General features: G+C 47.2%; 1 protein-coding gene, 1 non-coding gene and 1 pseudogene across 2 annotated transcripts; 2 read left to right on the top strand and 1 right to left on the bottom strand.

The window, feature by feature from the left end:
• On the bottom strand, window positions 1–3,270 carry LOC118652556 (annotated as a pseudogene).
• Window positions 3,271–7,591: 4,321 nt separating this feature from the next.
• On the top strand, window positions 7,592–14,464 carry CCDC105 (coiled-coil domain containing 105). Its single transcript, XM_036302453.1, has 7 exons — window positions 7,592–8,161; window positions 9,260–9,364; window positions 12,166–12,364; window positions 13,191–13,357; window positions 13,493–13,588; window positions 13,684–13,797; window positions 14,186–14,464. Exons 1-7 carry the CDS (start codon window positions 7,592–7,594, stop codon window positions 14,462–14,464), a joined length of 1,530 nt encoding a protein of 509 aa, XP_036158346.1.
• An 11,032-nt stretch (window positions 14,465–25,496) lies between these two features.
• On the top strand, window positions 25,497–25,600 carry LOC118652668. The gene has a single exon (XR_004966677.1). It is a non-coding gene; the product is annotated as a U6 spliceosomal RNA (small nuclear RNA).
• The last annotated feature ends 347 nt before the right edge of the window (window positions 25,601–25,947 follow it).

Here is a 25,947-nt window from a genome sequence, read left to right on the forward strand (position 1 = left end):
TCATTTTTCATCTTTAACTTGTTTGTTTTCACTGATTTCTTCCATATAAAAGTGAATGGTTTGTCATAGCCCATTAGATGGTCATAGTCTTCAGGGTTTGGAAAGAGACCTGGATTAACTAACAGTGGTTTTGCTTTAGCATAAAATGTAGTGAACACATATTAGTGTGTGCTGTTTGGAATCTTCATGTCATTCTGGTGAAACACTGTACTCATTTCTGAAAGCACAACAATATAAGAAATGGCTTTATAAGTGTCTGTTGTGGCCTCGTGGCACAACCAATGGCCTACCCTTTTAATAACAAAGAGAAGCAGTGCTGGGGTGGCCACTATAAAGCGTCCTATGATGCCATAAAATAAGATTTGCAAAGGCAGGCTTCCAAATCTGATATTATTCTGTGCCAGCATGTATGACAGAAAGGCAAGGCTGATCACACTTGTAGAATAAGAGAAACATTTCACACCAGATGTTGTCTGGGCCAGAATCCCAGTATAAATCAGCCTGTCTGATTTTTCACCCTCTGTAGGTAAGCATCAAATGCATCTTTCCCAACAGATAGGTTGGCACAGGATGCCAGAAAAGTGGTATGGCTCCTTGCAGCCCTGTATTCCCACCAACGTCCACCCTAAGGAGCTGCTGTGGAGTGGGGTGGCCTTCACAGGGCTGCCCTCTTCCCGCCCAGCCATGATTGGGCTACCGATGGGCCAGCCAACACCGGAAACAGCATTCTGCACCTGAGAAGTGGCCACGGACAGGCTGCAGTGGCCTGCTCTTCACCCAATTACTTGGTGGCTTATTTTAGTTTCTCATTTTCCATCTCCCCCACTGGATGAGAAGCTCCATAAGGGAAGGGACTTTGTCTCTCATCACTCTTGGCTCCTGGTTCTAAGTCCAGTGATGACACAGAGCAGGAGCTCAGTAATGTTTGTCAAATAACTCAATCAATCAACCATTAGAAAAGAGATTTTATGGTGGATCCCCAAGGCCACCCTCCACCCATCTCCAACCTGCTCTGCACCCCAGGTAATGGATGGATCTGTGTGGACCATATCAATGGGCTCCCTGTTTCCAGGAATCTGGCAGGTGGATTTGACTTAAAGGAGGGTCCAGCAGGAAATGACAGGAGCGTTAAGATTAAGGTGGGAAACTAACATATAGAAGATGAGGTCAGCCCGGTCATTGTGGCTCAGCGGTTGAACATTGACCTATGAACCAGGAGAACCCGGTTCGATTACCAGTCAGGGCACAGGCACGGGTTTCGGGCTCAATCCCCAGTGGAGGCTGGGAGTGGGGGACGTGCAGGGGGAAACCAATCAATGATTCTCTCTCATCATGAATGTTTCTATCTCTCTCTCCCTCTTCCTTTCTCTCTGAAATCAATAAAAATATTTTTTTTAAGAAGAAAATGATAATGAGCTCAGAACACCAGGAGAGAACACAGCTGCCTCTCTCTGGTTCTGCTCTTTGCGCACTGAAGAGGTGCTTTCAGTGTGCACAGGTGATGGTGAATGCCCCATAGAGAGACAGGCCAGGGAAGGCAAGGGACCTCCGACTAAAGAGACAGATGTCATTATATTAGTTTCCTAGGACTTCCATAACAAATTACCACAAACTGGGTGGCTTAAAACAATAGAAATTTATTCTCTCACAAACCTGGAGGCCAGAAGTCTGAAATGGAGGTGTTGGCAGACTCCTGCTCCCTCCAAAGGCTCTAAGGAGGGGGATCCTTTCTTTGCATCTCCCAGTTTCTAGTGGTTGCCGGCAATCCTTGGTGTTCCTCAGCTTATACATGCATCACTCTAGTCTCTGCCTCTTTCTTCATGTGGCCATCTTCCCTGTATGTCTCCGTGTCTTCATGTAGCCTTCTTATGAGAACAAGAATCATTGGATTAAGGTTCCACTCTGCTGCAATATAACCTGGTGTAATAACTAATTACATCTGCAAAGACCACAAATGTCCATGGCAGAAGCAGCAGAGTCTTGGTTAGTCCACTCATGGACTATGTCCAAGTATGGCAGAGCCACCATCACTCAGTCATTCAAAAAATAAGTATGAAGGGCCTGCTTTACGCCAGGAATTAGGCTAGGCAGCATAGATTCAGTGAGGACTAAGGGCGATAAGAGTCCCATTAATAAAAAAAAACTGTGATACATCTACACAATGGAATACTACACTGCTGTAAAAAGGAAGGAACTCCTACCATTTGCAATAGCCTGGATGGACCTGGAGAGCATTATGCTAAGCGAAATAAGTCAGTTGGAGAAAGATAAATATCACATGATCTCACTCATTTGTGGAATATAATGAACAACATAAACTGATGAAGAAAAAACAGATCCAGAGACAGAGAAGCATCGATCAGACCGTCAAACCTCCGAGGGAAGGTGGGGCGGGGGGGCGGTAAGGGGGAAAGATCAACCAAAGGACTTGTATGCATGCATATAAGCCTAACCAATGGACACAGACAACAGGGGGGCGGCAATGGGGGGGGGGGGCAATGGGGGTATATGGACACATATATAACACCTTAATCAACAAAGAAAAACACACACACCAAAAAAAACCCTAAAGGATGAAAGGGAGTAAGCCATATGAAAATTCAGAACATCTGACGGGGTGGGGGGAAGCAAGCACAAAGCCCATGAGATTAAATAAACTTGGTGCGTCTGAGCACCAGCATGGATGATACTTAATGATCTAAGGACACAGTGTTTGGATATGGGGGAGGAAAGGTGGGCAGGAGCCAGGTGGTAAGGAACTGATATTCTGCAGATTATGGTAGGAACTTGGATCCTATTCTAAACTGGGCACTTGCCTACCCACTGGTCTTAAAGCCACAGTTGCCCTAATCTAATAAGTCACATCTAAATCCACTAATATGGATGAGCTTTTCCAGGGAAAGGTGAGGAATGAGAAGTGACTAGAACATGGGAACCTAATACATTAGTTAGCTATTGGTGCATAACAATCACAAAACTTAACAGCGTAAAACAACAAATATTGATTTTATGGGTTCCTGTGAGTCAGGAATCTGGTCATGGCCTACTTGGGTCCTCTGGCTCAGGGTCTCTCACCAAGTTGCAGACAAGGCATCAGCTGGGGCTGTTATCTCATCTGAAGGCTGGACTGGGAAAAGGTATACTTCAACGCTCACTCACGTGGTTTTTGGCAGGCTCCAGTTTCTCACAGGATATTGGACGGAGGACCTCAGGTCCTTGCTGGCTGATGGCCAGAGGCTCCCTCAATTCTTTGCCACAAGGTCTTTCCATTTCTGAAAGAGCGAGGTAGAAACCATGATCTCTTAGAGCAGTGGTTCTCAACCTTCTGGCTCTTTAAATACAGTTCTTCATGTGGTGACCCAACCATAAAATTATTTTCGTTTGCTACTTCATCACTGTCATGCTGCTACTGTTATGAATCGTAATATAAATACCTGATATGCAGGATGGTCTTGGGCGACCCCTGGGAAAGGGTCGTTCGACCGCCAAAGGGGTCGCGACCCACAGGTTGAGAACCACTGTCTTATCGCCTAATCCTAGAAGGAGCATCCTTTAATGTTTGTCACACTCTATTGGTTAGAACTAGATCCAACCTACATGCCAAGGGAGGGAGGGGATTACACAGGGCATGAAGGCCGGAGGATGGGGGCCCTGGGAGCCATCTTTAAGACTGAAGAGCACTATACTTGAGGGGGTGGCTGGCAGACAACCAGCCAGTGAAGAAGCAAGATCAGAGGCAAAAGGGAAAAGTGTGAAAGAGTACAGGGGAGGAGATTCAAGTTTCAGCTAGTAAACAATTTCAAATTCTACCTACAGGTCAAGTTGAATGGGATAGAAAAGAAACTGTGGAATTTGTGAATTGCAGGAGGACATGACTAACTTTTGCCTGAACCATTTTAGGGGACAGATGGGGACAAGAGCCATACAGACCAGTCCTTATTCCTCACCAACTAGCAGGGTTACCATCTTTGCAAGAGGGACTGGTAAAAGCCAGGAAGAACCTCCCCTCCCAGCCTGGGGCTTCCCACTCTCTCCTGACACCTCCCCCAGGAAAGCGACCTCATTTCTCAAAGACAAAACGGATTCTAGGTCATATCCCCCTGGAATGAGAGACCAACTGGTGTGATTATCTCCAAGAGAAAGGGGGCACCTACTAAAAGTAGGACCTGGTGCCCCAGAAGGGAAGACATCAGGGAACCGGAAAAGGGGTCTCTGATAATTACCTGCCAAGATTTCAGAATGAAGGACATCAACGTGCAATAACAAAGGAAAAAAGGAAAGAAAAGCTAGAAGTTTTAGAAGGTTTTTTCTTCCTCATACATCCTGCAGTTTCATTCTATTTAATCCAAGGACAGAATTCTGCTCCCCGTTTTGTAATACTCATAACATAGAATAGGTGGTCCCAGCAAAGATGGCCTCACAAAGGAATTTCTGTAAAACGACCTTCATTATAAAAATCAGAGAGCTGCCCTAACCGGTTTGGCTCAGCGGATAGAGCGTCGGCCTGCGGTCTCAAGGGTCCCAGGTTCGACTCTGGTCCAGGGCATGTACCTTGGTTGCGGGCACATCCACAGTGGGGAGTGTGCAGAAGCCAGCTGATCGATGTTTCTCTCTCATCGATGTTTCTAACTCTCTATCCCTCTCCCTTCCTCTCTGTACAAAATCAATAAAATATATTTTTTAAAAAAAATCAGAGAGCTAATTTCACAAATATTATTCCCCATTGGTCTGAGTTAGACATATTTGAGCATTAGTATATTGGGAGGAGGGAGATGTGTATAAATACATACACACACACACACACACACACACACACACACAGGGGTGGGCAAAAATAGGTTTATGGTTGTGAGTATGTGAAACACAGAGTTTGTTCTTGTGTTATTACTTATTATTTGTTGTATTATTTTCTATACAAACAACTGTAAACCTACTTTTGCCCACCCCTGTATATGGGGAAAGAGTTTCAGGGAATAGCTAGAGTGAAATCAAAACATGTTCAGAATAGATATCTCTGGGTGATGAGATTGCAGATGATTTTTCTTTTCCTCACTATATTTTTCTGGGTTTATGCCAGAAACTAGGCTAGGCAGCATAGATTCAGTGCATACATTACTTTCACAGCATGAAAACAGGCGTATTTGTTAGCTTAAGAGAGGCATTTGAGTTTTTGTAATAGTAAAAAATTTTCCCAGGTTTGGCATATATATATATATTCCTGTAGCATTTTTTTTTTTTTTGAGTGTCATTTCTGTTCAGCCACATGCAGTTAAATGTCTTGGAGAGACTGAGAGCTAATCCCAGCCCGACTATGGTTCCGTCCAGGCACCTGCTGTTTTAGTCTGTTTGGGCTGCTATAAAGAATACCACAGACGGGTGGCTTGGAAACAACAGAAACTTAATTCTCAAAGATCTGGAAGCTGCGAAGTCCAAGATCAAGGTGCCAGCAGACTTAGTGTCTGGTGAGGGCCCACTCACTTCCTGGTTCACAGACAGCTGTCTTCTCACTGTCTTCACATGGCTGAAGGGGCAGGGGAGCTCTCTGAGGTCTCTTTTATAAGAGTGTTAATCCCATCCATGAGGTCTCCACTCTCATGACCTAATTGCCTCTCAAAGGCCCCACCTCCTAAAACCCTCACATTGGGCATTAGAACTTAACATATGAATTTGGGGGGCACACAAGCTTTCAGTCTATAGAATCTGCCAACCCAAGCTGTGATCAGCAGGCTTTGAAAGCAGAAGGTGGTTTGCCTTGTCCACAAACACAGGCTTAGAGTCAAACTAGAGAAAAATGTCCAAAACGGACCATCGAAACCAGGAACCAGAGGAGAGTTTTAGAAGTTGATACAAACTGGGGTTGGAAGATGGAAGTGAGAAGTTGGTGGACTGACAATGGGCAGGGCATATACTGATTTCAATGCTCGGACAATGGTGGTATACACTGGGGTTTGTTGGCATGAATACATTGAACCAATTAAAAGCCAGACTAGGACAGACTACACCTCCACCCATAGCCATAATGAAGTTCACCTCAGACCTATGTTGAAGCCAAAATCATCTTTGTGTAGATCTGACACAAGAGCACAAGGTAGTTTGGCACAACACTACCCAACAGAAATACTCCATACGCCAGGCAGCGAACCAAGACAGCGAAATGCTCCAGTTGGGAAAACGGAAGCACTAAATGAATAAAGCCAAGATGGACGGTTGAGTGCTGAATGTTGTCCCAAGTAAGCCATCTCCCTGGTTCTTTGTGAAACCCTCTGTGCATCTCCTGGTATTAGAAAAGCTCATTCATCTACTCATTCAGTGAATAAAAATGAAAAGTAAGCACTTAGCAGCAGTTCTCAACCTGTGGGTCACGACCCCTTTGGCGGTCGAATGACCCTTTCACAGGGGTCGCCTAAGACCATCCTGCATATCAGATATTTACATTACGATTCATAACAGTAGCAACATTACAGTTATGAGGTAGCAACGAAAATAATTTTATGGTTGGGTCACCACATGAGGAACTGTATTTAAAGGGCCAGAAGGATGAGAACCACTGACTTACAGGGTGCTTACTCTCCGTCAGCCGCTGTTTAAGCACTTCACTCTTATTAACTCATTTAACCCATGCCACAATCCCATTATCCTAGTTGACGGGTAAGGAGACAAGGGACACAGAGAAGTCAAGTGACTTTCCCAAGGTCACACAGATGGCAAATGTCAGAATTATAATTTGAACCCAAGTTGTCTGGCTCTAGGATCTTGACCATGGTTTGAGGCACCTACCAAATACCCAAGAAAGAAGCCACTGCTGAGAGGAAAGGAGGTGGAGAATTAGGGGGGCGGGACAGAGTGGGGAATAAGAGAGAGTAGTTGTCCCTTTTTTCTTCCCCAGACTCTAGCCTGCTCCCTATGGTGGAGGGATTCCCCATATGAGTCTCAGTGGGAAACTGTTTTTCTTCCTCCATGGAAACAGGAAGTTCAGACAGGACTCTGTATTTCTTTGAATTTTTTACTGTGATTCTGATGGTGAGATCATCTTTTCTGTTTCTGGCGCTGGAAATCTTGAGTGATGGGAGAGAGCGAGGCTTAGATATACTGCTAAGGGAAGACCCCTTGAAGATGGCGATGTTTGCGCTGGGTTCTGAAGATTGAGCACGAGCCAGCCATGGGAGGAACAGGGAAAGGAGTATGCCAGGCAGAGGGAACAGCAAATCCAAAGCTTTGAAGGGAGGAAGAGCTTAGCGTGTCCTAAGAGCAGGACAAAGGCCCGTGTTGCTGCAGGGTACGAAATAAAGGGAAAAATTTAAAAAAAAAAAAAAAGTAACAGGGAGAGGCGGGTAAAATGAGGCCCTCTTTCTCCAGGAGCTAGGATTCCAAGCCACCTCTGCAGAGCTCCAAAGGCTCCATCTAGCGCCTCCCTGCCGCCTTCCCCCTCCTCCACCTCTGGAACTCCGACGCGCTCTCCTGTCACCGCGGTCATTGTGATGAGGACTCTGCTTCACTCACGCTTCAGGACTGGAAAGAAGTGCGTGTAGTTGAGTGTCCCTGCCTCTCCCCGTGTAGGACGCGGCCCAGGCAGGGCACCAAGCAGGGGGCCATGCCCGTGCTGATACCCCCGATTGAGCAAAGCCAGAGCTCGCGCGTCGGGGCCCGGGAATGGCGCGAGGAGGCCCAGGCCAAGATGTTGGAGGCGCAGCAGCTGACCGACCGCTGCGGGCAGGAGGCCGTGGCCATGTGGCAACCCAAGGACAGCGTGTGGGACCCGAACGTGGCGCGCCACCTCTGCAAGGCCGCCTACATCCAGCCCTGGCGCTTCCACGTGCAGTTGCTCCAAGATGGGGGCACCTTGGAGACGCCGCCGCCGGGCGAGGGCGTCACGCTGTGGAAGAGCAAGATGAAGCCGCCGGCCTGGCACGCGCGCCTGCCGCTGCCCCTGAACCGCGACGCGCGCGCCCTGCAGACCGTGGATCTGGTGCAGGCGCACGTGCGCGGGGCGCGCCTCACCGCCGCGCGCCTGGGCCGCGCGCAGCAGCAGATCAATGGGCAGCTGCAGCTGCTGCAGCGCCAGCGCCAGGCCACCGACCACAGGCTCAGCGAGGTGCGCAAGGGCCTGCTCATTAACCAGCAGAGCGTCAAGCTGCGGGGCTACCGGCCCGAGTCGGAGAAGGTGGGAGACCCCTCCCCCACCCGAGCCCAGTCGCCAAGACCGAAGCCTTGTTTAGCTCGCCCTGGGAAAAACCCGCCCCGCAGAGAGAGCACCCATCCCGGGCCCCAGTTCCAGTGAGCAAGGGCCCGAGAAGATGAGGACACCCCCAAGATGAGGTGCCTTGGTCCCCAGCCCAGGGAAGGAGATCACCCCCTCCTCCCCTGTGGGGGGATGAGAGCCTCAGTCCCCTTATCCCAGATGGGATGTCTCCCAGTCCGTGTCCCCCCCCCCCCCCCCCCCCCGTGAGGGAGAGAAGATGGAAGATGAGAAACTCACAACCCCCAACCCAGGCATGCAGTCACCCACCCAGCCCCCAGGCCCGGGTGAGACCTGCCTGTGGCCCTGAGACCCTCAATGCCACGCCCAGTGAAAGGTGCAGCTGAGAAGAGTGGGTGATGTCCTGGTCCCAACCCATGAAACTGTCCTCAAAATGTTTATAAAAACAAAAACAAAACAAACAAAAACTGTCCCCAGCCCCAGTGAGTGAGAAACCCTCCCCAGGCCTCATGGGAAAATAAAGGAGCAGGTCCTGCCTACAGGTTGAGACCCTCAGACTCCCAGCCCCCACACCCAAGAGCTAATCCCCGCCAGGGAGAGAGAGCTCCTACCTAGTCCCAGTCCTATGAAACCTCCCTCCCAGTGAACCCCTAGACTTGAACCCCAAAGCGGGAACATTATAGCCTCCCTGGGGAGGGACCCCACGCACAGGGTGGTCTTCCTAGTTCCAGCCCTGAAATTCAGAGAGTAAGACCCCAAAAAGGCAAGCTCTCATCATCCCTATAATGAAATTCCTCACTACTGGCCAGGGAGGTGCGTGGGGGGGGGGGGTACCGCAAGGAAGGGGCACCCCCAGCCCTAGCTCACTGACTCCTACCTGTAAAAGGGAGATACCCAGCCCCACTCTCTAGCCCCCCTGAAAGGATAAAGTCTTCTCAGAGAGACCCCTGACGCCATCCCCGAAACCCAGAGTTTATGAGGTTGGCAAACCTCTCCCACCCTGGAAGGAGAGCTCTCCTGTGGACCCTCCTGGGCGTGAGAGAGTCTCTCCTCGCTTTCCAGATCCCTGACAAAGCCGACAGTATGCTTACCCTGGAGAGAGAGAAGTTAAAGAGCATGAAGAGGAAAATGGAGGAAGACATGGAAAAATCAGAGGTCATGCTCAAGGTCGGGAATACCTGGGACCCAGGGAAGAGGGCTGGAGGGGTACCCCTGGCTGCCTAAGGAGCGAACCGCTCTGACCTTAGGGACCAACAACAACAAACCTCTCAGCCCACCCACCACTCACTCTGACTTGACACTCACTGGGTTTCCGCTTTGCTCTGCGGGATGGAGTTGGGCCTCAGAATAACAGTGGACACCCTCTCTGTGCCAAGCCCTGTGCAGTCCTTGAGTCAGCTCCTGTAAGCACTCCTGTGAAGCAGAAACTGCGGTCTCTTATTGGAGGTGGGGAAACTGAGGCTCAGAGAGAGATGCCCCCCACCACCACCACCACCACCCAGGCACAGGACTAGCCAGGGGCAGGATTGGGGTTTTAGGTCAAGTATCCTTTTCTCCCCAGCTTTAGTGAGGTATAATTAACAATTTTAAATTGTACATATAGCCTGGCTGGCATGGCTCAGTGGTTGAGCATCGACCTATGAACCAGCAGGTCACAATCACCACAATTAAGGTGTACAGCACCTTACATAGTTACTATGCTGTGTGGTGAGAACACTTACCATCCACCCTTTAAGCAAATGTCAATTATAAAATACAGTATTGTTAACTATAGGCACATTGCTATACACTAGCCCTTCAGAACTTACTCATCTTGCATAACTGAAACTTTGTACCACTTGACCAACCTCTCCCCATTTCCCCCTCCCCTCAGCCCCTGGCAACCACCCTTCTACTCTTGTCTTCTGTAAGTTTGATTATGTGCTGGGGTCCAACCCCAGCAGGTCCAGGGGTCCCCAAAGGTGTGGACGGAGTCGGCGAAGAAGGAACGACACAGAGGCAGCGTTCAGTTGATCAGCATAGTTGGGTTCTCCAGCCAGGTTCTGTTGATCAGCATAGAGAGGTTCTCCTGCCAGGTTCTATCCAGGATCTCCGGCCAAGTTCTGTCCAGGATCTCCAGCCAAGTTCTGGTTAGGATCTCTAGCCAGGTTCTGTGTCCACGTTCTCTTGCTAGGTTCTCCAGCCAGGTTCCCCAGCCAGGTTCGGTCACCAGATTCTGTAGCCAGGTTCTTCAGCCAGGTTCTGGCTAGGTTCTCCAACCAAGTTCTGTAGCCAGGTCCTGTCCAGGATCTTTTGCCAGGTTCAGTCACCAGGTTCTAGTCAGGTTCTCTTGCCATGTTCTATCCAGGTTCTATAGCCAGGTTCTGTCTCTAGGTTCTTCAGCCAGGTTCTCTTGCTAGGTTCTGTCTCTAGGTTCTGTGGCCAGTTTCTGTCCAGGATCTTTTGCCATGTTCTCTCCAGCGAAGTTCTTCTGTCTCTAGGTTCTGTGTAGGTTCTGTGTCTAGGTTCTGTGTCCTGTTGTCTTGTTACATCTGTATTTATACCAGTTGATTCCAATCCTATCAATCTCTATTCCAAAGGTTAGGGCGTTTCTTATCTCCATTCCAGGGAGTAAAGATTATGTAGCTTTAAGCATGATTGTTCATAGTTAAAGTGATTAATTACCCACCTGGCACTTAGTTAAGGGGTTTTATTCCCTCCCTAACTTCAGGGGAAAATCCCTACCTGGGGAAACAACCTTTCTCAAAGAGGTGACCTTGGTTAAAACACATAGTGCCAAGAAGGTGAGCAAACATATTAAGAACAGTATGCCATATATGCCAGGTCCCTTGAAACAGCAAGGATGGACCAGCTCCCGGCAATTATGTTAGATTCCATATATACCAGTAAGTGAGATCATGTAGCATCGGTCTTTAAGCATCTGACTTATTTCATCCATGTTGTCACAAATGGCAGGATTTTCTGCTTTTTAAAAGCTAAATGTATATATACTAGAGGCCTGTTGCACAAAAAGATTCATGCAATAGGCCTTCCCTTCCCCTGGCTGCCGGCACTGGTTTCCCTCTGGCACCCGGGACCCAGGCCTTTGCTCCAGCCAGAGCCGCCTTCATGTGCGCCTATGTATGCAAATTAACCGCCATCTTTGTTGGCGATTAATTTGCATATCTTGCTGATTAGCCAATGGGAGACGTAGTGAATGTATGGCCAATTACCATGTTTGTCTATTATTAGATAGGAGATATATACACACACACACACACACACACACTAGAAGCCCAATGCACAAAATTTGTGCAAGGGGCTCAGCCCTCACAGCCACAGCTTCACAAAGGTCGTCCAGAAGGATGTCTGGAAGGTCGTTCGGCTGCCCAGTCTACTTAGTATATTATGCTTTTATTATTATAGATATATGCTTTATTTTATAATGGTGGAAATAGGATTTGGATGAGGCGAAGGTCCAGATGCAGTAGATCAGAGAGAGGGACTCAGGACTGCAGAGGGCTCCTGAGTCTCATTAGAGAAGAGATAGTGTGACTGAGGCTAGGGATGAGGCGAATGCAAGTTGAGGAGGAAACGGATGGCACAGGAAGACGGAAATGGGGCTCCCTCTCCACTGTCCAGAGAGGGAAGTCGATGGGGGCGGGGCTTTCTCAGGGTGCCAGGGCAAAGCCAGACACAGAACCTAAGCAATGGACACCCAGGACAGGGAAGCGGCCACCAGGCCCTGCTGCTCCTACTCTCCCCACTCCCAGGGTCATGAAGGCTCCTGGACAGAGGGTGAGAGGGTGGGGTGACTGAACTTGGGCTTGAAAATCGCTTCTTTTCAGCCGCAATTAGAACCAAAGAGGGTCAGTTCAGAGGCAGAAAGGCTTTTCAGCCCCCAGCAGAAAAATCCATTCCAGCCACCCCCTCCCTCCCAGCACGCTTCCTGCCCTCAGCTCGGCCTCTCTCCCTCTCCTCACCCCCAGGCCCTGGCCTCCTGCCGAGACACCCTAGCCTTCTGCTGCAAGGAGAGGCTCCAAGCTGTGGACTTAATGAACAAGCCCCTGGACAAGGTTCTGGAGCTGGCCGGCCGCCACTCCTGGGTGGACCTCTCCCGCATCCCCACCCCCAGCACTCAGGGTCTGAAAACGCCTCCTTCAGACCCTGTGGGCGCATACACACCAGGTAGGCCCCTCAGAGAGGAGTCCACTGTAGTGGGTGCCCACCCTCTCCCCTCCACTTCTCAGCTGCCCCTTTTCCTGGAGCCTTGTCCCCAGCGGTTCTCAACCTCTGGGTCGCGGCCCCTTTAGTGGTCGAACGACCCTTTCACAGGGGTCGCCTAAGACCATCCTGCATATCAGATATTTACATTACGATTCATAACAGTAGCAACATTACAGTTATGAAGTAGCAACGAAAATAATTTTATGGTTGGGTCACCACATGAGGAACTGTATTTAAAGGGCCAGAAGGTTGAGAACCACTGCACCTAGAGCCAGTGATGGCGAACCTTTTGAGCTCGATGTGTCAGCATTTTGAAAAACCCTAACTTAACTCTGGTGCTGTGTCACATATAGAAATTTTTTGATATTTGCAACCATAGTAAAACAAAAACTTATATTTTTGATATTTATTTAATGCCATTTACCAAGGCCGCCATAAAGAAAGGGATGCAGCCCTAGCCCGTTTGGCTCAGTGGATAGAGCTTCGGCCTGCAGACCAAAGGGTCCCCGGTTCAATTCCTCTCAAGGGCATGTACCTCGGTTGCAGGCTCCTCCCCCAGCCCGGGACCTGATCAGGGCTCCTGCAGGAGGCAACCAATCCATGTGTTTCTCTCACATGATGCTTCTCTGTCTTTCCCTCTCTCTCTTCCACTCTCTCTAAAAAAAGTCAATGGAAAAATATCCTCGGGTGAGGATTAACAACAACAACAACAAAATAAACAAACAAAAGGGGGCGGGAGGGGGGGGCGAGGAGGGCTTGGCACCCACGCCGGTCCCACCCCCTGCAGAGTGCGCCGCGGCGCTGAACGACGCCAAGCGCCTGCTGATGGAGTCCAAGGACGCCTTACAGGAAATGGCCAAGAACGAGGAGGACATCCGGGAGCAACAGCTGGAGATAAGCGATGGCGTGTGCTCCTCGCTGGCCCAAAAGATGCGCGAGACCACGGAGCTGAAGGTGCAGCTCGGAGGTGGTGGCTGGGGCCAGGGTGGGAGAGGACCAAGGCCGAGGAGGGGGGCGGGGGGCGCACGGGAAGAGAGCGGACGGGGAGCCGGCGTGACCCCCCGCCCCCCCGCGCTCCCACCCACCCAGGAAAGAATGAACATGACCGTAGGACTGATGAGGGGGACTATCCACCGGTGCACGAAATTCAACCAGGAGATGTACATCACCCGCGGCCTCATCAAGGTGCGGTTTGGGGGCGCAGGGTCTGCGGGGAGGAGGCCGGGCAGGGATGCGCGCACACAGAGGGCCTCACCGCTCCGCGCCCCGCCCTTCGCCAGGGTCCTCTGTCCAAAACTCACCTGGAGACTCGGGAGAAACTGGACCGACCCCTGGTCCGCGTGTACCAGAGACACGTGGGCACCCAGCTCCCGGAGGCCGCGCGCCTCACCCAGGTACGCCCCTCTCGTTCCCCTGGGTAAGACTTCTGCCCCAGGGACACGCAGCCCAGGGAAGAGCCTGTCACCCGAGTTGTCAGTCCTTCCACGACCTCCCAAATGAGTCCCCTCGACCCCTGTCCCCCGCACCCGCCCCACTCACTCGTGATCCGGCTCCTCTCTCAGCCCCGCCCTGTCGCTGGTTATTTTTCTTCTGGCCCAGGTGTGCCCCCTCACCCACCCACCCCCCATCCGAGGCCCACCGTTTCTTCCGCTTGCTCCTTTCACACGCACATCTGGCCCAGATGTGCCTGCCCTCCTCCTCCTCCTCCCTCCTCCCCACCTCCCCCCACCCTTTTTCTGGCTCCTCTTGGGCGGTCCCCCAACCCGGCCGCCCGCTCCCCAGGGCACTGACAAGCTGCAGCGCCACATCTCGCACGTGGAGAAGAACCTGGAGGATCTGCACACCACGCACAGGAACCTCACCCGCAGCCTCAACTGCAAGAGGATCGGGCACGAGGTGGACTACAACGTGGTGCGCCTGCGCCTCCGCCAGAGGCACCCGCACGTCAACTACCAGCAGGCGCAGTGCCTGGTCAACGACTGGGACCCGCGCACGCCGCCAAAGACCGGGACCCGCCCACAAACTCAGCAGCCAAAAGGGGACAGCAAGGCAGCCAAGTAGCAGGCGCACCCCCTCCCCCCTCCCGCCACACACACACACACACACACACACACACACACACACACACACCCCACCCCATGGCAGGTTCCCTGGGAAACTCTCAGCCTGGTGACCCTCCCTCTCCCCTGGCTCACCCTCCGTCCGAGCGCCCTCTAGCGGAATTATAATTAAAAAGAACAATCATTACATTTATTCGACATCTCCTGTTTGTCTATCATTTACCCTACGGCACGTTGGGAGCGGTGTATCCTGCAAGTCAACTGGATGGATTTGAGTACCAGGTTTCTGGGGGTTCAAAGCCTGCCTTTCCAAGCTATGTGGCCTCAGGTGACTCTGCCGGTAACCAGGAAGAATGGCAGCACCCGCCTCAAAGGCTTGTAAGGACAGAGGAGTTCCCATGTGGGAGGCCTGTGGAATGGTGACTGCGTATTCAATACCCTCAGTGCACTGCGTCATTATCACCCTCATTTTCCAGTTGCGGGAACAGGCACAGTGAGGTCAAGCAGCTTCCCCTGAAGCCCCCTCTCTAGTGGAGACTTATGCTCCCAGACCCCAAGCAGCTCAAATGCAAAGTTGGGGCTGAGTTCCACTGCCCTTTGCTCCATTTAGCAAGAGGGGTTGGGGGTGGGGGGCGAGGGTGGAGACAGCTCCTTCAAAATCCATAGCTTCCTTCCTTCCTTCCTTCCTTCCTTCCTTCCTTCTTCTTTTTTTTTTTTTTTTTTTTTTTTTCCCTCCTACGAAGTTTCAGGCTCTGAGCCAGGCACTGAGAGTGCAACAGTGAGCAAGATTGCCGTGGCCCCTGATCTCAGGGAGCTCACAAGTAGACCAAGTGCAGCCAACATCATCCTTTTGGATGCAGCTGCAGCTTGGCCTCTTACAGGAAGCCCACCAGCTGCAACCACCCACCCAGCTTCTCCTCTCCGTTCTCCTAGCCTGTGGACACCCTCCCATCACACCAAGCTGTCATAATCTGCTCTCCATGGGGAGGTCTCAGGGTGTGGCCTACGTCGGATAGACCGTGTTCAATCGAGCCACGGATATTTCCTAAGCAACTGTGCTCTAGAGGCTGTGTTCAGTGCGGAGGATACACTGAGGACCAACAGAGGCATGGCCCCTCCCTCATGGAACTGACCACGTATATGCGGAGAATGGCCCTCACAAATATTACCCTTTTGGCAGAGCCAACCAGTCACATGGACACAGCATAGCCCTGCCAACATTTTACAGAGACCGCAATGAAGTCCAGGAAGGTGAACTCATTTGCCCAGGGTCACAGAGCCAGAGAGGAAGTGGGACCAGATCTGGGTCTGCACTCTCCCTTGCTCCACACTGCAAGCATCGGCCATGGGCTCACCAGGATTTCACTGGTCTCCTTAACAACCGTGAAGGTGGCGTTAATTCTGCCCATTGGACAGGAAATACACAGAAAATAAGTAGCTTCCTACCCAGGATCACAGAGATGAGAAGGAGTAGGGCTGAGGGGTTCAAATGAACCATCTCTGACTCCAAACCATTAGGCATCACAGCCATTTTCCTTATCTCAAGAGGGACTTCACAGCCTGAGGGTCGCCAGGGGCTCCTGAGGGTCAAGAACGTTCTTCCTGCCCTGGCTGGTTTGGCTCAGTGAGTAGAGCTTCCGCCTGCAGACTGATGAAAGGTCCCAGGTTTGCTTCTGGTTAAGGGCACATGCCCAGGTTGCAGGCTGATCCCCAGTAGGGGGATGCAGGAGGCAGCCAATCAGTGATTCTCTCTCATCATTGATGTGTCTACCTCTCCCTCTCCTTTCCTCTCTGAAATCAATAATATATATATTTTTTTTTAAATGTTCTTCCTCTCTGTACCAATCAGGATACCTACCAACAGGAAGCAGATATATGTCAACTATAATTTTTTTACAACCAAGCCTCATTTTTGAGGTCTACCTAGTGCCATGTTTTTTCATATGTTTGTTGTTTTCGTTGGTAATTTTGCTGTTTAAAATGTTTCCTAAGCATGTTTCTGAAGTGCTCTATAGTATTCCTCAGGCAAAAAGGCTGCGATGTGCCTCACAGAGAAAATGATGTGCTAGACAAGCTTCCTTTGGCCATGAGTTATAATTCTGTTGGCCTTAAGTTTAATATTAGTGACTCACAATAATAATACATTTTTGAACAGTGTGTATTAACTAAGGCATCTTTAAACAGAAACACACAAAACAAGGTTATGGCCCTAGCCGGTTTGGCTCAGTGGGTAGAGCATCAGCCTGTTGGCTGAAGGGTCCCAGGTTCAATTCCGGTCAAGGGCATATGCCTGGATTGCAGGCTCGGTCCTCAGTGGGGGGGGCGTGCAGGAGGCAGCTGATCAATGATTCTCTCTCATCATTGATGTTTCTATCCCTCCCTCTCCCTTCCTCTCTGAAATCAATTTAAAAAGAAAGAAGGAAAGAAAATATATATCTTTAAAAAAACAAACAAAAAAACAAGGTTATATGTTGAGCAGTTGACAAAAATGTTATGACAAAGGAACCTATCCCTTACAGTATTTCCTCTGGGAGCAATGGTTGCTTATTTGGGCAACTTTATAGACTGTAACAACAGTGAATAATGAGAATTGCCTATATTTGCGAAGGCATAGGCAGGATGTAGGGACAGTTCCAAGCTACTAATAATTGTGGGGAGCTGCCTTTCCTTTGGTAAGTCCAAAGGGACAAAGTAGTCAGAAGCAGGCAGCCTGGCAATATCCCCTCTCTCTCCGTTGGTCAGTGTTCCCTACTGTTCAAAGCCAGAGAGAAAGGAGCCCATTGGTGCAGGCCACATCTCCTCCCAGGACACAGAGCTGCCGCCTCCACCTACTGACTTTTGAGCCTCTTGCAGGTCATTTCTGGGGCTGGGAGTTGTCACTTTGCCTGAATCTTTGTCCATCCATTCTTCCCAGGAACCTCTCATGGGGATGCAAATGCTCCCCTCTGGACAATGTCTTGCCTCTGATTGAACCGGCCCATTTGTCACCACAGTCACCCAGTGTTCCCCAACAGCATTTGCACAACCCGCTTCATTGCCTCAGAGCTGAGGTTTCAGCTGCTGCCCCAGGCTGAGTTGTGGGCACCCAGGGAGCCTCTCAATGATACCATAAGGTGGGTGTCATCATCCCTACACAGAAGATGAAGAAATAGACTCCACAAGTGGAAAAATTTCAAAAGCCACCCATCAAATGAGGGGGTCAAGTCAGGACTTTAAAAAGTGTGGGGTGCCCCCACCTGTGGATATGCCACTGCCCCCAAGGAATGGTCCAGGTACCATCTTCCTGAGAACACCTCCTGGGCCACCTTCCAGGCCTACAGAATCTGAATCCCAGTGGGCAGAGCTGAGGGCTGTGCATTTCTAATGAGCTTCCCAGGGAAGTCTGATGCATGCCAATGTTTGAAATGCGTTTCCTGGGAGGAATATGGGGACATCTGTAATCGTGTCAACAATAAAAAGAAAGAAAAAAGAAATGCCTTTCCGCCCTGCTGCCAACTTCCCAGGGCCGATTTCTGCACTAGCCACAGTAGACACTAATGGGGGGGGGCTGGCACAAATGCCTTCATTTTAATATTTTTTTTAGATTCTTTTTTCTTAATATGTTTTTATTGATTTTAGAGAGAGAAAGGGAGAGGGAGAGAGAGATAGAAACATCAGTGATGAGAGAGAAACATCATCGATCAGCTGCTTCCTGCACGCCCCCTGCTGGGATTAAGCCCTCAACCTGGGCATGTGCCCTGACTGGGAATCCAGCTAGTGATCTCTTAGTTCATGGGTCGATGCTCAACCACTGAGCCACACCGACCAGGCATTTTAATTTCTTTTAAAGTCAGAAAAAACATGAATATATAACATGGAACTATAATTTATTTTTATAATATATCATAGTTTATCATGCAATATAATTGTATAATTATATACATTAATAATTGTATAAGAATCTGAATATTAAAATTATATTTATCTTTATACCAATGCAGTTTTTATCAATATATTCAATTGTGGTAAAATACACATAACATAAAATTTACCATCTTAAGCATTTTTAAAAATATTTTTTTTTATTGATTTTAGAGAGATGAAGGGAGAGGGAGAGAAACATAGATTAACTGTGTTCTGCACGCTCCCTACTGGGGATTAAATCTGCAACCTGGGCATGTGCCCTGACCCGGAATTGAACCAGCGACCTCTTGGCCCATGGGGCGATGCTCAACCAACTGAGCCACACCAGCTAGGGCTTAAGCATTTTTAAGTGCCCAGTTCAGTGGCATTAAGTACATTTATATTGTTGTGCAGCCATCACCACAGTCCATCTCCATAACTCTTTATCTTGCAAAACTGAAACTCTGTTCTATTAAAAACTAGCTCCCCATCCTCCTGCCCAACCCCTGGCAACTACCATTCTACTTCCTTTCCCTATGATTTGACTACTCTAGGGACCACATATAAGTTATACTGATGCAGTTTTAAAATAATTTTTAAATATTTGTATGAAGGGGCTCACAAAGTCATTCAATTAGTCATTCAGTAACATCAACTGAATCCAGCCACTATGCTAAGCTGTAGGAGCAGGCATATAACAAACACTGGGTAAACATTTGTTACATGAATTAATAAACAAATAAACAGTTAACTTTAAATTTGCAGAGTGTTTCTGTGTGCATTGCCTTATTTTTTTTCACACCAACAAAAACAATAATCCTATATAATAAAAGTCTAATATGCTAAGTGTCCAGTTGGCCGTTCAATCAATCAAAGCGTTAATATGCTAATGATATGCTAAGGCTGCTCAACCACTCCCTATGATGTGCACTGACCACCAGGGGGCAGACAGTCAACCAGTTGACCAGTCACTATGACATGCACAGACCACCAGGAGGCAGAGCTCCGACCGGTAGGTTAGCTTGCTGCTGGGGTCCAGTCAGTTGGGACTGAGTGAGATGGGCCGGACACACCCTGGAGCCCTCCCTTGGTCCCTCCTTGGCTGGCCAACCTCCCATGTCCCTCCCCAGCCCTGAACATGCACTAATGGGGTCCCTCAGCCTGGCCTGCACCCTCTTGCAATCTGGGACTCCTCAGGAGATTTCAGAGAGCCGGTTTCAGCCTGATCCCGCAGGCCAGGCCAAGGGACCCCGTGGGTGTACAAATTCGTGCACCGGGCCTCTAGTTTTTTAATAACATCAAATATCATAGTTCAATTAAGTAATTAAAAAAAACATATTCTTCTAAGCACAATTCCAAATAAGGTCCATTCAGGTGTGCATTGCCTTATTTAATTTTCCATTTTAGAAATGCAAAGAAACAAAATTGAAACTCACTCATAGAGAACAGACTGGTGGTTGCCAGAGGGGCGGGGTTTAGGGTCTGGGTGGAAAAGGTAAAGGGATTAAGAACTACAAATTGGTAGTTACAAAATAGTCCCAGGGATGTAAAGTACAATCATTAATATTGCAATAGCCCAGCCTGTGTGGCTCAGTAGTTGATCGTCCACCAGGTCAGGGCATGAGCTGGGTTGTGGGCTTAATCCCCAGGAGGGGGCATGCAGGAAGCAACAAATCAATGATTATCTCTCATCACTGATGTTTCTCTCTCTCTCTCCCTCTCCTTTCCTCTCTCTAAAATCAATAAAAACATTTTAAAATAATAATATTCTGATAACTATGTATGGTGCCAGCTGGGTACTGGAAATATCAGGGGGACACTTTGCTAAGCACTACGCCGTATATCTTAAACCAATAGAAAACAATATTAAAACTGTAATTGAAATTTCAAAAAAAGAAATACAAAGGTTCCTTAGTAATCATCTATTTCACTGTGACTTAGCTGGCTTCCTTATTATCTTTCCAGTTTTCCTGAAAAATGAGAGACTAGCAGAGGAGGCAGTACAGCATCATCGGGGAGAGAAGTAGACCTGGGCTTGCTTGACCCTTCAACCCTTCCTAGCTGTGTTACCTTAAGCAACTTGCTTAACCTCTTTGAGCATCTGTTTTCTCACCGATACAACTGTGGGTAATAGAAGTATCTCTCTCACCAGGTTGCTGTCAGGATTCATTGAGACAATGCTGTATGTCATTTACCTCAGTGCCTGATATAGAAGGACATCTCCATAAGCAGTAAAACACATGCTCAATGTTCTTTGTTGAGGTGAAATTCAGGTGACATAAAATTAAATACAGCAACATGATAGGAGTGGTTACTTCAGAGCAAATAGTTTTTCTATTTAGGGTGACTCTCACAGTCCCATCATAAATACTTCTACCTCAAACTCTAGGACCTCTGGGTGATGAGAAGTTCCCTCCAACAAGTCCAATGGCAGTCTTTCGTCAGTAAATCAAGCAATAAGTTATCTGCCCCATACACATCAAATAAAGTGTTGGGAATCAAACAGGAGAGTCATGATTTAAAACCCCTATGATGAAATTGCCCTAGCTAGTTTGACTCAGTGGATAGAGTGTTGGCCTAAGGCAGTGGTTCTCAACCTTCTGGCCCTTTAAATACAGTTCCTCATGTTGTGACCCAACCATAAAATCATTTCCGTTGCTACTTCATAACTGTAATGTTGCTACTGTTATGAAGCGTAATGTAAATATCTGATATGCAGGATGGTCTTAGGCGACCCCTGTGAAAGGGTCATTCGACCGCCAAAGGGGTCGCGACCCACAGGTTGAGAACTGCTGGCTAAGGACTGAAGGGTCCCAGATTTGATTCCAATCAAGGGCACATACCTCGGTTGCAGGCTCAACCCCTGGCCCTGGTTGGGGCCTGTGTGAAAGGCAACCAATCGATGTGTCTTTCTCACATTGATGATTCTCTCTCTCTTTCTCTCTCTCCTCCTCCTCCTCCTCCTCCTCCCTTCCACTCTCTAGAAATCAATGGAAAAAATACCCTCTGGAGAGGATTGACCAAGCAAATAAAAATAAATAAAATCCCTATGATAAAACGAGAAGAGTTAACACTGAGCAGTCCCTGGTCATTAGCAAATGACAAATCTTTCCAGGCAGGCTATTAAGGAATTTCTTCTCTGGGAATAGAGTGTGCTTCTCTTTAAAAAAAAAAAAAAAAAAAAAAATATATATATATATATATATATATATATATATATATATTATTGATTTCAGAGAGGACGGGAGAGGAAGAGAGAGATAGAAACATCAATGATGACAGAGAATCATTGATTGGCTGTCTCCTGCTTACCCCTTACTGGGAAGCAAGCCAGCAACCCGGCCACATGCCCTCACCAAGAATTGAACCATTACCTCCTGGTTCATAGGTTGATGCTCAATCACTGAGCCAAATAGGCCAGGCGAGTGAGCTTCTTTTGCTCAAGAAAAACTCAGGATGTTATTAGAAGGTACTTACTTGCAACTAGTAGATAAATAAGTCTTAAAAATCTAACACACATACAGTAATTATAGAGAACAAAACTGTATTATAAGCATTAAACTTGCTAAGATACTAGATCTTAATTGTTCCCACCACTGAAAGAAATGATTCATCATGTAACATGACAGAGGGGTTAGCTAGTGCAACAATGGCAATTTTATTGCAACATTAAATTATCAAATCACTAGGTTCTACCAGCACACCTTGGAGATATTGTCAGTTTGGTTCCAAACCATGGCAATAAAGTGAATATCACAATCACATAAATTTTTTGGTTTCTAAGTCCATGGGAAAGTTATATTTACACAATACTGTAGTCTACTAAGTGTGCACTCGCATTATGTCTTATGTACATACCTTAATTAAAAATACTTTATTGCTAAAAAAAAAAATGCTCTCATCTGAAATATGGTACCAATAAAACTAAGAAAATAATGCCGTGTGCAATTGTATTTTTTTAAAATGAAGAATAAATTTAACCAAGATGGTAAAAGACCTGTACTCAGAAATTTATAAGATACTGAAGAAGATACAAATACACAGAGACCCAAGATAGTGGCCTAGATAAACAGAGGTACTTCCATCCTCCCACAACCACATCAAAATTACAACTAAAATACAGAACAACCATCATTCAGAACTGCCTGAAATCTGGCTGATGGAAGTCCTACACCTAGAGAAGTAAAGAAGAAAGCACCCCGAGACGTAGGAGAGTGGATGCCTGGAACAGGCTGGTCTGACACCCATGCGTGGCTTTTTTCAATTGGGAGGTATGTCTCTGCTGCAGAGGACTCCCTTGAGGAGTAAGGGGTCCCAGCCCCACACCAGACCTCCAGCCCACGGTTTCAGAGATGGAAAGAGAAGTCCTCGTAACTTCAGGCTGGGAAAGTGGCTGAGTGACACAGAGGCAGTTGGAGCCCCAGGCAGTTCCTCTTAAAGAGCCAGCACACGAACTTCCATGGACTCACTCCCTCTGAGCTCCAGAGCTGGGACAACAGCTTGAGGGGATCCAGGGGCATACGGAGAGGAACTGGATAGTCTACCATTGGAACAAGAACTAAAGGGTGGCTTTCTCCCAGACAGGGGTGCTTGCAGGGGTCATTGTTCCCATACCAAGACCTCACCTATTGCAGAGCTGACACAGCCATATCTGAGTTTCCATCAGTCTAGCTCACAATGTTTGCCCCACCCTGGTGATTCCCTGAGACCCTGCCCCATTCCATTTGCAGCCGCACCCAAGCTGTTTGCAGCAGCTTTTCTGTATGAATGGCTTCTCCCGGTTCAGGCTTCATACTCTCCTAAAATTTCTCAAATAAGCAGCACTTATCTATCAGTAAGTTACCCAAGACATCTTGGCCTTGCCTGGGCACTTCTAAGCCCAACACAAGTAACAACCATCTGCAAATATCTCTGTAGTTCCTGTGGGTGGCCCCAAACAGTGGCTGACTTTTCACATCCTGGGAGGCCCCAGAGTCTGTGCTCCCAGTGGACAGCTTCAGACCACAGCAGATTACAGCTCTACACATCCACAAGCAACACACTCAAGGGGAAGACTCAGTGAGCACCGAAGCCCCACTGAAGCAAGTCCTGATCTAAAGGGGTGTCTCCTGCACAGTAGCTCTCCCACTGTAGTCGCAGCTGGTCCTCACAGCCAATTAGCCTGGAGGCCAATTCCTCCTAGTGACTCCAATAGTAATCAAGGCTCAACTACAACAAGACTGTGCACACAGCCCACACAGGGGTGCACCTAGAGTGACCAGCTCAGGTGACTGGGGTGTCTGAGCCACTGGCCCCTACAAGACACCTACTACACAAGGCCAATTCCAGGAGACATAGCAGCTCTACCTAATGTGTAGAAACAAACATAGGGAAGCAGCCAAAATGCAGAGACAAAGAAACATGAAATGAAAGAACAGAAAAAATCTCCAGAAAAAGAACTAAATGAAATGGAAACAAGCAAACTACCAGATCAGCGGTCACCAACCTTTCGAACCTCACTGACCACCAGTGGTCATTGGACCACCAGTTGGAGACACTGTACTAAATATAGAGTTCAAAACAATGGTTAATTAGGTTGCTCAAGGATCTTAATGAGAGCTTCAAGGGACTTGGTGAGACTTTCAAGGATCTTAGTGAGAATTTCAAAGATGTGAAAAAGGACCAGTCAGAAATGAAGGATGAACTGACTGAAATAAAGAAGAATTTATAGGGCTCCCATAAGAGAGTAGAGGATTTTGATAATCAAATAAATGATTTGGAATATGAGAAAGCAAAAACACCCAATCAGAAGAGCAAAAAGAAAAAAAAAAGAATCCCAAATATGAAGATAGTGTAAGGAGCCTCTGGGACAACTTCAAGTGTAACAACATTCACATTATGGGGGTGCCAGAAGGAGAACAGAGAGAGCAAGATATTGAAAATGTATTTGAAGAATTAATGACAGAAAACTTCCCATACCTGGTGAAAGAAATAGACTTACAACTTCAGGAAGTTCAGAGTCCCAAAAAAGAGGAACCCAAAGAGGACCACTCCAAGACACATAATTAAAATGTCAAAGGTTAAAGACTAAGAGAGAATTTTAAAAAGAGTAATAGAAAAGCAGTTAGTAAGAAGAAGAAGAAGAAAAAAGGTCAAGTATATGAACAATAAAATGGCAATAAGTACATATCTATCAACAATTGAATCTAAAAATCAAAACAAATGAACAAGGAATCTAATGAGCAACATAAAATGCTGAATAAAAGAGAACCAGAGGCATAGAAACATGGAACAGGCTGATAGTCTCAGAGGGAAGGGGGGAGGGGAGGCAAGAAGAGATTAACCAAAGAAATTACATGCATATTTACCTATGGAAACAGACAATAGGGTGGGTGGTGAAGGCCTGGGGTAGAATGGGAACTGGATGGAGGGGGGCAATGGGAGTAAAAAGAGGGGCATTTTAATACTCTCAACAATAAAGATTTTAAGAAAAGAAAATACAAATAAATGAAAGCACGTAGAATGCTCATAAATAGAAAGAATTAACATCATTAAAATGTCCATACTACCCGAAGAAGTGTATCAATTCAACGCAATCCCTATCAATGTACCATTGGCGTTTTTCATAGAACTGGAACAAATATTCCAAAAATGTATGTGGAGCCACAAAAGATCCTGAATAGCCAAAGCAATATTGAGAAAGAAGAACAAAGTTGGAGGTATCATTCTACATAATATAAAACTATGCTACACAGTCATAGTAATCAAAACAGCATAGTATTGGCATAAAAAACAGACATATAGATCAATGGAAAAAAAGAGAGCCCAGAAATAAACCCATGCCTATATGGTCAATTAATATGTGACAGAAGATGCAAAAAAGATACAGTGGGTTAAAGAAAATCTATTCAATAATGGTGTAGGGAAAACTGGACAGATACATGCAAAAAAAAAATGAAAGTAGACTACTTTCTTGCACCATATACAAGAATAAACTTGAAATGGATTTAAGATTTAAATGTAAGACACAAAACCATAAAACTCCTTATAAATAGGCTGTAAACTCTTTGATATTAATTGTAGCAATATTTTTCTGATATATCTCCTCAGGCAAGGGAAACAAAGGAAAAAAGCAAACAAATGGGACTACATCAAACTAAAAAGGTTTTTCAGTGCTCACTTCGGCAGCACATATACTAAAACTGGAACAATACGGAGATTAGCATGGCCCCTGTGCAAGGATGACGCACAAATTTGTGAAACGTCCCATGTTAAAAATTTAAAAAGGTTTTTCACAGTAAAGAAAACCATGAACACAATGAAAAGACAACCCACCAAATGAGAGAACATATTCACCAATGATACATCTGATAAGGGGTTAATATCCAAAATTTCTATAAAAAAAATAAATAAATAAAACTCAACCCTAGAAAAATAAATAAATAAATAAATAAATAAATAAATAAATAAATAAATAAATAAATATTTTTTAAAAAGATCCAATTTAAAAATGAACAGAGGATCTGAATAGATACTTCTCCAAAGAGGTCATACACCAACACTACTCTCTGTGCTTCTTGGACTTGTAAATCTATTTCTTTCACCAGGTATAGGAAATACTCT

This window comes from Myotis myotis, unplaced genomic scaffold (assembly GCF_014108235.1).
Source record: "Myotis myotis isolate mMyoMyo1 unplaced genomic scaffold, mMyoMyo1.p scaffold_m19_p_32, whole genome shotgun sequence".
Classification (NCBI taxonomy): Eukaryota; Metazoa; Chordata; class Mammalia; order Chiroptera; family Vespertilionidae; genus Myotis; species Myotis myotis.